The sequence below is a fragment of the Penaeus vannamei genome, chromosome 17 (assembly GCF_042767895.1).
Source record: "Penaeus vannamei isolate JL-2024 chromosome 17, ASM4276789v1, whole genome shotgun sequence".
In the NCBI taxonomy this organism is placed as follows: Eukaryota; Metazoa; Arthropoda; class Malacostraca; order Decapoda; family Penaeidae; genus Penaeus; species Penaeus vannamei.
In genome coordinates this window covers 4,848,867-4,861,390 of record NC_091565.1, presented here as the reverse complement: position 1 = coordinate 4,861,390, position 12,524 = coordinate 4,848,867, and the positions used below count along the sequence as shown (strand labels likewise).

The 12,524-nt window shown below is 48.5% G+C and overlaps 1 protein-coding gene across 19 annotated transcripts in view; it reads right to left on the bottom strand.

Moving 5' to 3' along the window:
• dpy (fibrillin-like protein dumpy) overlaps nucleotides 1-12,524 on the bottom strand; it is a 255,844-nt gene that overhangs the window by 15,397 nt on the left and 227,923 nt on the right. For 17 of the 19 annotated variants that reach the window (XM_070131759.1, XM_070131779.1, XM_070131774.1 and 14 more), the window contains 16 exons: nucleotides 12,154-12,357; nucleotides 11,367-11,518; nucleotides 10,955-11,153; nucleotides 10,541-10,759; nucleotides 9,685-9,809; nucleotides 8,961-9,033; nucleotides 7,090-7,287; nucleotides 6,361-6,732; nucleotides 5,998-6,231; nucleotides 5,623-5,814; nucleotides 5,179-5,388; nucleotides 3,351-3,581; nucleotides 1,532-3,058; nucleotides 844-1,410; nucleotides 537-722; nucleotides 1-20 (listed from right to left, as the gene is read on the bottom strand). The exon at nucleotides 1-20 is cut by the window's left edge and continues 625 nt beyond it. In XM_070131759.1, the coding sequence (XP_069987860.1) occupies nucleotides 1-20; nucleotides 537-722; nucleotides 844-1,410; nucleotides 1,532-3,058; nucleotides 3,351-3,581; nucleotides 5,179-5,388; nucleotides 5,623-5,814; nucleotides 5,998-6,231; nucleotides 6,361-6,732; nucleotides 7,090-7,287; nucleotides 8,961-9,033; nucleotides 9,685-9,809; nucleotides 10,541-10,759; nucleotides 10,955-11,153; nucleotides 11,367-11,518; nucleotides 12,154-12,357 (4,709 nt within the window). The remainder of the gene's footprint in view (nucleotides 21-536; nucleotides 723-843; nucleotides 1,411-1,531; nucleotides 3,059-3,350; nucleotides 3,582-5,178; nucleotides 5,389-5,622; nucleotides 5,815-5,997; nucleotides 6,232-6,360; nucleotides 6,733-7,089; nucleotides 7,288-8,960; nucleotides 9,034-9,684; nucleotides 9,810-10,540; nucleotides 10,760-10,954; nucleotides 11,154-11,366; nucleotides 11,519-12,153; nucleotides 12,358-12,524) is intronic. The other 2 variants (XM_070131777.1, XM_070131778.1) reach the window with 1 other exon arrangement.

Sequence of the window (12,524 nt, the reverse complement as noted above, 5' to 3'; positions counted from 1 at the left end):
ATCGTCAGTTTCACAATCAACTGCAAGAGAAGAGGCATTTTGTTAAAACATTCTTTTACATATTTCTGTTAATTAACAACATATATAGTCATATGTGCATCTACACACATAAATGTATGCACATATAATATATATATATATATATATATATATATATATATATATATATATATATATATATATACATACATATATATATATATATATATATATATATATATATATATATATATATATATATATTCTAATATGTAATATATATACATGTATAGAATATATATGATATATATAGAATATATATATATATATATATATATATATATATATATATATATATATATATATATATATATATATATATATATATATATATATATATATATATATATATATATATATATATATATATATATATATATATATATATATATATATATAGACACACACACACATCCATATATGCGTATATAGAATCACATACCATATCCGTGTGTGCGTGTGCGTGGTTAAACAATAATTTGCTCTTTGATACTTACTCTTATAACATCCTTCCTCCGGAATGCCTGCATAGCCTGGCTGACAGTGGCACACAGGGCGGTGGTTGAGGACGGAGCACGTGGCATTGGTGCCACATCCGGCGGGGCAGGGATTTCGGCACTTCCCTGCCTCGCAAGAGAAGCGCAGGGGGCACTCCAGATCAGAGCTGCAGTCTTCTTCAGTAACTGTAAAAAATACGAATAACACGTTAATCAACTATATGATTGGTGAAAATTGTTGCACTGTATTTCGACAAATTACAGAGCTCACAAGAAATAGTTTTTTCAAGTGCCGAGCGCAACTCACCTGCAGTGCAAGCGTAGTAGGGGTCGCCCTCGTAGCCGTCGGGACAAGAGCAGGACATTGCTTTGAATGGTCTGTTGTCAATGACCTTACACACGGCACTGGTGCCACAAGGGTGAATCACCTCGCAGAGGTCTTGGCACTTCCCATCAATGCAACCTTGCAAAGCAGGGCAGTCCTTGTCACTGCGGCATTCTGCAGAGGGCGGTGGCGAGCAGAATCGGTCAGGGTCTCCACTGTACCCTTCGAGGCACTTGCATGTTGCTCGGCGATTCTGCACAAAACATTCAGAATTGGCTACACACTGCTGGAGGTCACACGGGTCCATGCACTCTCCCTCACGGCACTCCTGGCTGTCAGGGCACTGGGAGTTGTCTTGGCAGCCTGAAGGTTGGCACCTGATATAGGCATCGCCCTCAAAGCCTTCAGGACACGTGCATACTGGGCCTTGCTTGGTGGTCTGGCATTTGGCACTGGGGCCACAGGGGTTCCTCTCCTTGCATGGGTCCACACATCGTCCGTTGACACATGCTTCTTCTACTGGGCAATCTGACCGTTGTGTACAGCCAACTGTGGGAGAGATGATCCATTATAAATACAGGTGTTGACTAAGCCAGTTTAACGCTCAAAATCCAATACTATAAATGTTAAACCATATTTCACTCAGACTAAATAGTACACTTAAACTTACTTGTCGTGCAGAGGACGTTGGGGTCTCCCTTGGAGCCAGCAGCACAGGAGCAGACGCCACGGTGTCCAAGGGCGCGGCAGATGGCCCCTGGAGCACAGCGAGTGGTCTGGCATGGGTCTACACAGCGGCCGTCTTCGCAGGTCTCATCCCATGGACAGTCGTACTCTGTAGTGCAGCCTGGTTTTGGGGCTGGCACGGTGACACACTCTCTGAATGGGTCTCCAGTCAGGCCTGGCCCGCACTGGCACAAGACACTGGCCAGAGGACGGCCGTTTTGTACAGTGCAGGTTGCCTTTAGCCCGCAGGGATTATCTCGACAAAGGTCTGTACATTTTCCATCCACGCAACCCTCACCGGAGTTGCAGTCATTATCAACAGAGCATCCAAGACCTATAGGGATACACTTGTCTGTCTGTTGTGTGAAGCCAGCAGGGCAGCTGCAGACGGGCTTGTGGTTGACGACCTTACATTCCTGTGACGGATGGCATGGCTGGTCTTGCTGACATGGGTCTACACAGGTCTTGCCATAACAAGTGTGTGTGGAGGGACATGAGTCATCGGAGGTGCACTGAACACTTGAGCACAGTGTGTAAGGGTCTCCTTTGTAGCCTGGGAGACACTGGCATTCTGATCTGTGTAAGGAGGCGTGGCACTTTGCATTTGTGCCACAAGGCCTTGAGAGAGTGCAAGACAACGTACACCTGTTGTTGAAGCAAACACTGTCCTCGAGGCAGTCTGTGTCGCGGCTACACTCAAGGCGAGAGCAGGATGTGTGTCCGTCCCCAGTGTAGCCAGGGGGACAGTAGCAGATGGCACGGTGGTTGACCGCACGGCACTCTGCATTCAGGGCGCACGGGTTTTCTTCGCATGGGTCCTTGCACTGGGCATCGATGCAGCCTTCGAACAAGGGACACTCGGCATCTAATTGGCACTTGGGCTGTTCTTCATCTACTTTTTGGCACTTTTCATAGGCACTTCCAGTATGACCTGGTGGGCACTCACAAGAAACTGTTCGCAAATTGGCCATGTCTATAGTGCGGCAGAGAGCGTTCTCGCCACAAGGACGCAGATAGGTACACAGGTCTTTGCATGTTCCATCAATACAACCCTTTGTTCCTACGCAGTCAAAGTCCGTCTTGCACTGCGGGGACGTGGTTCCTGGGGCTGTGCATGAAATATGTGGGTCTCCAAAAAGCCCAGGGCGACAGGCGCACGTGGCTGTGTGACCAGTGGTAAGGCAGGAGGTGCCAGGCCCACAGGGGGAATCCAGGACACAGGGGTTCACACAGGATCCCCTGTAGCAGGCCTGGTCACTTGGGCATTCGTTAGAGGAGGTACAACCCACTGGTACACAGGAGTCAGTTGGACTTCCCGTGTAACCAGGTGGACACGTGCACAGTGCGTGGTGGTTGGATGGTGTGCAAGTGGCCGTGGGTGCGCATGGGCGGCCAGCGTTGCATGGGTTGCGGCACTGACCACGGAAGCATTTTTCAGTGAAAGGGCAGTCATCGTCTGTCACACAGCCGACTGTAGTAGAGGGGACAGGTTGAGAGGAAGGCCACAGGATCTCTTACGATATATGCAATCACCCAACTAACAGCTAAGTAGATGTTAATCTCAGGCTACAAGATGCAATATTGGCAGACGCAAATGCTTGAGTCAAAAATAGTTTAATCATATTAATTAGCAAACCAATATTAAATTAGAGATCAAATTAGAGATAAGATTAGAGATTCAATTCAAGACACATGTCTAAAAAGACGACATCCAACAAAGGGGAAACTCGGGAGACTTCCGACAGCTGCGTGCCGGGCCTTACATGGGTGGCACTGGTCCTGGGGGTTGCCGGTGGAGCTGGGGGGGCAGGAGCACACGGGGCGCTGGTCATGCACGCGGCACAGTGCAGTGGGAGGGCACGCGGAGGGGCATGGGCGGAGGCACTGACCGCCCTCGCACCACTGGTCGGGCCCGCAGTCCCGGTGGGCGCGGCAAGCCTTGCCTGTGCCCCCTGTGGTCCAGTTTGTGGCCCCGCCCGGAATTGGCACTGTCGCTAAACATACCCGCTTGGTTAGTAACACTCGAACTAGGGTTCAGTACAAGGTTCGGAGAGAGTTGGCTAGTTACTGGCTAGTTAGGGTGACTAGTTAAATCATCAGGCATTTTGTTAATTAGTAAAGCTACTTGACTAGAATAATATTAAGATATTAAAACAAAATAAAGACTAGACATCGAAGGTAACATATCCAAGTATGCTATAATCCATACGAGACAAATCAAGAAATAATGAATACATTAATCTAAAAGAAATCTGAAATGGAAGATATATAATCTCACGAAAGAGTGCCAAGGGACATGGGTCATGCCATGCGCTCACCGGCACCTCATGGCGCCCGGTGATCATGAGGCTACTGGTCTAGAAGAGAGCTCGGAATCATGGAATCATGGGGTCTACGAATGGCATGCGGTCGGGGTGACTCGGTCGTGCGTCGGTCAGATATATTTACAGGTTGGTTTTGCCTTTCAGTCCCATACAGGCACATGCAGACACACACACAAAAAGGAACAATCACACGCATGGAGACACAGACAAACAGACAGACACAGATACACGCACATACACACACACACACACACAGATACATGCACGCACGCGCTCACACACAGACACACAGATACACACGCGCATGCACACACACACACGCGCGCACACGCATACACACACACACACACACACACACACACACACACACACACACACACACACACACACACACACACACACACACACACACGCACGCACGCACGCACGCGCGCGCGCGCGCGCGCGTGTATAGTCGGTCTTTTGTCAGTCAGACTGTTATTATCAGCAAAAGCGAACACAAGCTGACAATATTATGAACTCGTTGCTGCACAGATGAACACAGATGAACACATATGATGAACACAGTGATGAGCACATAAGATGATACATCAAAATATATTTTAAACAGTAGTACGGACTGGCCAGATGTTAGCTTAGTAAACATTAATGACAAAACACACACGCTCCAGTGAAAAGCGGGCCCTCAAAAACCACGACAGAAAGACGGCACTGACTGTGACACCGTGACATCGAAATGACACATCGTCACGTCGCGCAGTCGTCAGAGGCTTTGAGGGTTCCCTTGACACTCGCCCTCCTGCCTGGCGAGGTGTCACTCCGGCAGCAAGGGCGCTCTCTTGCCCTCCGGCGCGGAATCCGAGGTACTGTATGTGGTGTCATGAACCGATAATGACTGACGGATCTATATTCTTATCGCATTGTGAGAAATGACTAGATTGATTGATTGACAGATAGAGATAGATAGATGGGTAGATAGATTGATAGATAGATAGAGAGAGAGAGAAATAGGTGAATAAACGATTAGATATTTGAATAAACAAGACCAAGTACGGAGACACGACAATGCAAATCGTTTTCCTTTTCTTCTTTGAAGCACATGACACCCCAGGCCAGGGTACACGACGAACACACAGTACCCAAGATCCCCAACACCGGAGGCTCCCCCGCTCTCGTGCCTCAACGGGAACGGCCGGGAGAGCGAGCGAGAGCGAGAGAGAGAGAGAGAACGTGCCGACGAGAAGGGCGCTCGAGAACGAACACTTACAAGGTCGACACTCAATCTTTGGATCGCCGACGAAGCCCTCCGGACACCTGCAGACGGGGCGGTGTTCGCGCACGTAGCAGAAGGCGTTGGGTGCGCAGGGGTCGTCCAGGATGCACGGGTTCACGCAGTACTGGTTGACGCAGGATTCCGAGTCGCTGCACTGGTCGTCGGTCGTGCACTCGGGGTCGGGGGTCTCGGATACGGCGGGTTCTGGTGGGGGGGGGGGGGGCGAAAGGGGGAAGAGAGGGGGGTGAGGAGAGAGAGGGGGGGCGAGGGAGAGTGAGGGTAGGCAGGGTAAGGGAAAGAGTGATGGTGGAAGAGAGTGGGTGAGGGTAGGAAGAGTCCGTTAGTATAGATACAGAAGCTAATGAATATATAACGATAATTATAATAATAACAATAATAACGCTGTAAATAAATGCCAAAAGCGCCAGCCAAACTCACTCCTCCTGCACTGCACGAAGGGGTCGCCAATGTAGCTCGGGGCACACTGGCAGCGCGACTGATGGTTCTCTCCCATGCAGATGGCGTTCAGGCCACACGGGTCGGGGCGGCACACGTTCACGCAGGTGCCTTCCCGACAGTCTTCGTGGTCGGCGCAGTCTTGGTCAACGCGGCACTGCGGTTCGACCGCGCCTGGGCAGGGAGAAGGGGCTTGGTTCTCAGAAAATATAGAAAGGGGTTTCGTATTTTGCGGTTTGAAACAGCCATTAAGAATGTTGCATCTTAGGACGTGTGATTAAAAAATAATAATTGGGTTAATTGAAATTCAATATTCATCGACATTGTGTTCAAGTATCTTTGGCTCTCATTCCCTACCTGGTCTGATGCAGACGCCATCCTTGACCAAGATCTGGTTGGGCGGACACTCGCAAACCATGGTTCTGAGCGGCACTCCGTCGACCACGCGGCACTCCTGGGACGGCAGGCAGGGGTTTCCGAGCGCGCAGGGATTCTGGCATATGGCGTTGATGCAGGCGTGCTGCGAGGGGCAGTCGGAGTCTCTGCGGCACTCGGGCTCCACCGGGGTCTCCGTTATGGGCGGCTCTTGCACTGCGGGGGCGGGGGGGGGGGGGGGTTAGGCCTTTGCCAAATATTCTCTGTTATTGGAATATGTGCGTCGTTCATTTATATGCGGGTGCTGATGCAGCTTTGACAGATTTCGGTCATTGGGAGGCTTACCTTGGAAGCACTGGAGGTATGGGTTGCCCGTGAATGGCGGTGGGCATATGCACATGGCTGCGTGGTTGGCGGCGCGGCACTCGGCCTGCACGGCGCACGTGGAGGCTTCGCACACGGGGATACAGACTCGGTTGAGGCGGTCGCAGGCCTTATCGTCGGCGCAGTCCTCGCTGGAGGTGCATCCCACCGCCACGCAAGCCACACTGGGGTTGCCCTGCATACCCGGCGGGCAATAGCACTGGGCACGGTGCAGCACGGCTCTGCACTCGGCGTTGAGACCGCAGGCGGGGCCGCTGTACGAGCACGGGTCTACACAGTTCTGGCTGACACACGCCTTGTCCGTGGGACAGTCCTCGTCCACCAGGCAATCGGCTGAGAGAATTCGGAGACGTTATTACGGCGCCCTTACCTTGTCCAGGTTAGTCTAGCTAGAGGCAGCGGGTTAGGCAGTATATCCAGAAGCGGGTTAAGCGCTGACAAGCAGGTTAGTAGCCACGGGGGGCCCATGGCGGCGGCGGCGAGGAGGTTACTGGTTATTGCTGTGGGTTCCCCGAACGCCGCTCGTCTCGGGGCCTCGACAACACCTGCAACGATATCTCACCAAAACCCTTCACGCGCCCGGTATCCCCAGACCCTCCCCCCTCCCCCCTCCCTTCGTCCCCGTCAAAGTCATGCATCCTTCCCCTCCATCGACATGCAGGTATCGACGCCCCCCTCTCAGGTACTCACGCTGGAAGCACTCGATCTGGGGGTTGCCCGCCCATCCCTCGGGGCACGAGCAGGTTGGGCGGTGCTGCTGGGTCCTGCAGAGGGCGTTGCGGCCGCACGGGTCCTCCATCAGGCACGGGTCCACGCAGATCTGGTTGATGCACGCCTCGTCCGTCGGGCAGTCGGGGTCGGCGCGGCAGGCGGGCTCCAGCGGCGGAACTGCAACATCCACAACGCAAAAACGAGTTTTAAATCATGCAAATCATAGAACAAGCTTTCATAATTCTGTCCATTTGGTTCAGGAGACGACAACGATCGAATAATGAAAATAAATGTTTGGTTTGTGTTATTCTTGGTGGAGGTAAACATTCAGCTTTCATGCACCAACATGTCTTTGCGTGAGTAACAAGTTGCATCGAACGAGAACTGGGTTTAGAACTTACCTTGAAGGGGGGTTGGTTGGTTAGATAGGGTGGGGGTGGGGTGGGAGGTCTTTCAGAAAAATTTGTTTTGATTGTACACAAGCGACGTGCAACACAAGCGAATCTGAATACATGCCATCAGCTGTGTGCTCTGTGATTCATCATCCTTTAATTTTATCTATTTTTTTTATATATTTCTCATTCTTTTTTGTTACTTTATTGCTGGGAAATGGTATGGCGCAATATCATAATCTCATCTCTAATTTTGCACCCTGGAATTATTCTCTGCCGCCCATACCTTTTCTCGGCATCACGAGATAGTTGATGGGGGGAGGGCCAGGGGGAGGCAGGGGAGGTGACAGGGAATAGGCAGGGGAGGGGTGGGGGGGGAAGGGCAGAGTTCCTACCTGGACGACAATCAACGTTTGGGTCGCCGGTCGTGCCCTCAGGACATATGCAGTAGGGCTGGTGCCTGTAGGGTTTGCACACGGAGCTCTGAGGGCAAGGGTTGGCGGCGAAGCACGGGTTTTGACAGCGAGAATCCAAACACTTGTCAATTTTAAAACAGTCGATGTCTATCTCGCACTTACGGGCCGGGCGGGGGGCAGCTAAGGGGGGTTCAGGGGGGTGGTGTTAGGGTGTTAGGTTGACAGGGGCGTCAATGGCGTGGCGATGCTGCTTTGGGGTTCTCAGCCTCAACGTATTCGAATGAAAAAGTAACAAAAAGTACAAAAAAGAAAGAAAAAAAAAGATGCATATCCATTTTAGTGTTTTAAGACGAGAATTAGGCATCGATGAGGCTGGGAACAAAACAGCGTCGCCATGCGTCACCTTCGCGACTTTTGACAACACAACAAGCAATTCTAAGAAGTTGTGGCAGGAGGTTCATCGTGCTTTCATGACACCGAATAACGCGTAAAAAATAATTTCTCCACATGACATAAAAAACTAATTTTCGCTGAAACTGCGCAAGTAAAAAAAACAAAAAAAAACAAATAAACGTGAACCTACAGCAACAACTTCGACAAACACATATCACACTAAGATAATAAAAAGCTAAGTTCATACGAAAACAAATCTAAGCTAGCGTTTGTGAGATGTTATAAAGCGAGAACACATAACTAACAACGAACAAGCAACAAACATCAAGCTGTGGCGAGTGGGTGAGCTTGTGACGTCATCATGCACAGTGCTGCGGCTTTGTGAATTTTATATACACACACAAGTTATTTGTACATAGCTCGACAACATAAACATATGCTTGGCCGTTAGATTTGGAATTACAACATTACTAGACTCACATTTTTACTTTGTTAGTACGACTAAAAACTGATCCATCACTGTGACTAAACAATCCTTTGGGTTAGACTATTAATAAGTATTAAATAAACGTCTTCTGTCAGCTCTAGACGGACAGGCAGACAAACATTCAGTCAGCAGGCGGACAGTGCACTGGCATCGGGTACTCACTCAGGTAGCAGTTCACGTTCGGGTTGCCTGTGTATCCGGGCGGGCACGAACACTGGGGCCGACGGTCGAGGACCTGGGGGAGGAGAGGGGGGGGGTGTAACGAGGGCAGAGGGGGAGGGAAAGAGAGGGAAGCGAAGGGGAGAGGGAGAGTGGGGAGGGGAGAAGGGGAGAGGGGGAGAAGGGGAGAGGGGGAGAAGGGGAGAGGGGGAGTGGGGAAGGGAGAAGGAGAGATGGGAGAAGGGGAGAGAAAGTGTACGGGAGAGAGAGAGAGAGAGAGAGAGAGAGAGAGAGAGAGAGAGAGAGAGAGAGAGAGAGAGAGAGAGAGAGAGAGAGAGAGAGAGAGAGAGAGAGAGAGAGAGAGAGAGAGAGAGAGAGAGAGAGAGAGAGAAGCCGAGGGAGAGGAAGACGAAGAGTAAGAAGAGAGAGAGAAAGAGGGTGTAACTATCTTTCAGAGGAGGAGAAAGAAAGATAACAGAGAGAGAAATAAAGATAGCAACACCAAAAAAGGAAAGAACAAAAGAAAAGCCTCCAAAACTTGTACGAATGTTAAGTATTTCTTATCCCATTCTTATACACAATATACGCGAAAAAAAAGAAAAAGGAAAATAATAGCTGATAAACAAACAACTAAATATCAAATTAATAAACCATCATGGTAATAATAAATACATAAAAAGAGATTGATAGCAAGAAACACATGAATAAAAAAGCCAATGGCACCAACCTGGCACTCGGCATTGGGCGCGCACGGGTTGAGGATGGCACAGGGGTCGAGGCACTGTCGGTTGCGGCAAATCTCGGTCGAGCCACACTCGTCATCGGCAGCACAGCCTGGGGGTTCTGTCGGGCCTGGTGTGGGAATTCGGTCGTTTTTTAGCATCACAATAATCACCATCATTATAGTGTTCACATATATTTGCTAAGAGTGATTTGATTATAAAGATATAAGCCATTATCATTATCTTTTTTTTTTTTTGTCCTTAAAATGAAATCCTGAATATTTTGTGAGATTTGAAAAAAAATGGTATTTTGGAAAATCGTCTGGTATTAGTTCAAATAACCCTATTGAATTCGGATGATGTGTGTTCGGTTCTGCTGGTTATTTTTCGAGTAATGAATATAATAAAAAATATTATAATCCTAAAAAGGATAAAAAAAAGGAGTTCAATACACTGACGATTTTTTTCTGAAACGATATGGAATTAAGGTGGTTAGTAAAACGTGATAAATATAAAGTGTAGTATCAAAGAAACATGTAATATCTCTCATGTTTCTGTCAGTTATTCCAACCCTGAATAGTATGTCATCTACTGGCAACTATATAAAAATAACAGTTAATCATTAAATGATTTTTCTTATTTAACTAACAGACATTGACATTCAGGGTTAGAAAGCATTCGCCCAATTCAATTCTGATTGTGAGACTGGGTTAGTAAAGTTCCCTGCTAAGTACAAAAGTAAACGAATTAATAAACACGTAAATCAAATCAAGATAATTATAATACTACTGATTAGCGACAACGAATCCATGTTAGTGTGGCAGCAAAACGGCCGACCCACTCCAGCCGGGTTTTCCTTACGTGGCGAGCACTCGACGTAGGCGTTTCCGATGAAGCCCGGGAGGCACTCGCACGTCATGGTTCTGTAGGGCAGGGTGTCGATGACCTCGCACTTGGCGTTGACCCCGCAGGGCTTGACCACGAGGCAAGGGTCGTCGCAGCGGCCGTCGAAGCACGCCAGCTTGCTCGGGCAGTCGCCGTCGGTCTGGCACTCCTTGAAGGACGGTTCGCCGACGGGTCCTGCGGGTGAGGAGGCAGTTGTGAAGGGTGAATGAGGATGCCAGAGGGTCGGCAGCTACTTTCCGGAACCAGACAAAATAAACAATACATAGAAAACGGTATCAACAGGCACGAAAAGAGATCACATCTAGCGAAGCGTAAAACGCAACGGAGACGGCACCTACGGCAACCGAAGAACGTCGCCAAGATACTCACTCAGCGTGCACTCGACGACGGCGTTGCCCTCGTAGCCTGGTAGACACAAGCACTGGGGGCGATGGTTAACAACGCGGCACTCAGCGTTGGGGCCGCAGTTGCACGGGTCTTCGCACTCCTGGTCGATGCAGGCGAGCCACGATGGGCACTCCTCGTCGACTACGCAGTCAGGACGTTCACACCGCACGTACGGGTCGCCCTGTAATGCACTGGCTCGTTATATTCTACTCAAGTTTAGTGAGCCTCGCTCTTCAAGAGAAAACAGGGCACAGGATTATGCTGGTTCTTTTTATGTGCACCAGTAAACCTTAGCATTAGTTCTAAATTCAGAGACAACGATAGAAATAAGGCGCAAATTCGTCCAAAAACATATATATCCCATAGAACACTGCATGTGGTATTCCAGCCTCACCAGGAAGCTCTCCGGACAATAGCACTGCGCACGGCGGTTGACGACACGGCATTCAGCGTTGATGCCGCAATCCTCGAAGTCACAAGGGTCCTCACACTCCTGGTTGATGCATGCCTGTTGCACTGGGCAGTCCGAGTTGGCACGGCACCCGGCTGCGTTTTCGGTTGACGCGAGGGAAGAAAATAAGAGAAAATTAACAAATGAATTATATATATATATATTCTTTTCGTTTGCAAGGCAAGGGGGCAGCTCTTGTTAAGGTCGCTGGATGGGTTATTTACGGGTTAGTTGCTACTGATTGTTTTTTTTTTCTTCTTTTTTCATCGAGATATTAAGGCCTGTGTTTACCAAAAAGCCTGAAATAGACTATGGCCGTGGATTACTACAGGAATCGTTAAACTGGTGAAGGTCCGTTAAATTCAGATATTTACAGAAAACATTAAAATACTGAATTAAGGTTAATCATGAACTGGTGGTATCTACATATAATTATGAAAATGTTTTACACACTGATGAATTATTGCAGGATACCACTATCTGTCTACTTATGATAAATATAAATGAAAATCAACATGCATACGAAAAGCTCAGAACATTACAAAACAGAAAAAAATGAAAAGAAAAAAATAAATAAAGGAAAGGAAAGCATGAAAATGAAAATCAAATAACTGAAGAGAACAGGAGGAGGCACTACACCACTTGCAAAGGAAGAAGTCAAAACAAACAAAAGTCATATACTACCAAATAGAAAGAAGACAGTTATATCTACTTTTAAACAACATCTTACCGACAAGACACTGAATGTTGGGGTTCCCGACAAAGCCGTCTGGGCAAGAGCACACAGGGCGATGCCGGGTCACGTGACATTCAGCATTGGGGGCACAGTTATCGTAGATGGCACAGGGGTTCTTGCACTGCTGTGCCACGCAGGCGAGAGCATCACTACACTCCTCATCCACCCTACACTCAGGGGGTGGGGTTGTGAGCTCAACTGTGATGAGGGCAAAGGCATTAGAATTTGCACACATAGATATTTGCTTTTATGAGGGATTTGAATATGAACAGAAAGCAGGGATTCTTCATTTCTTTAACCGGGAAGTCTATCTATATACACAAATTTACACATATTGGAAATAAGCATAAAAATAGTTTATGATG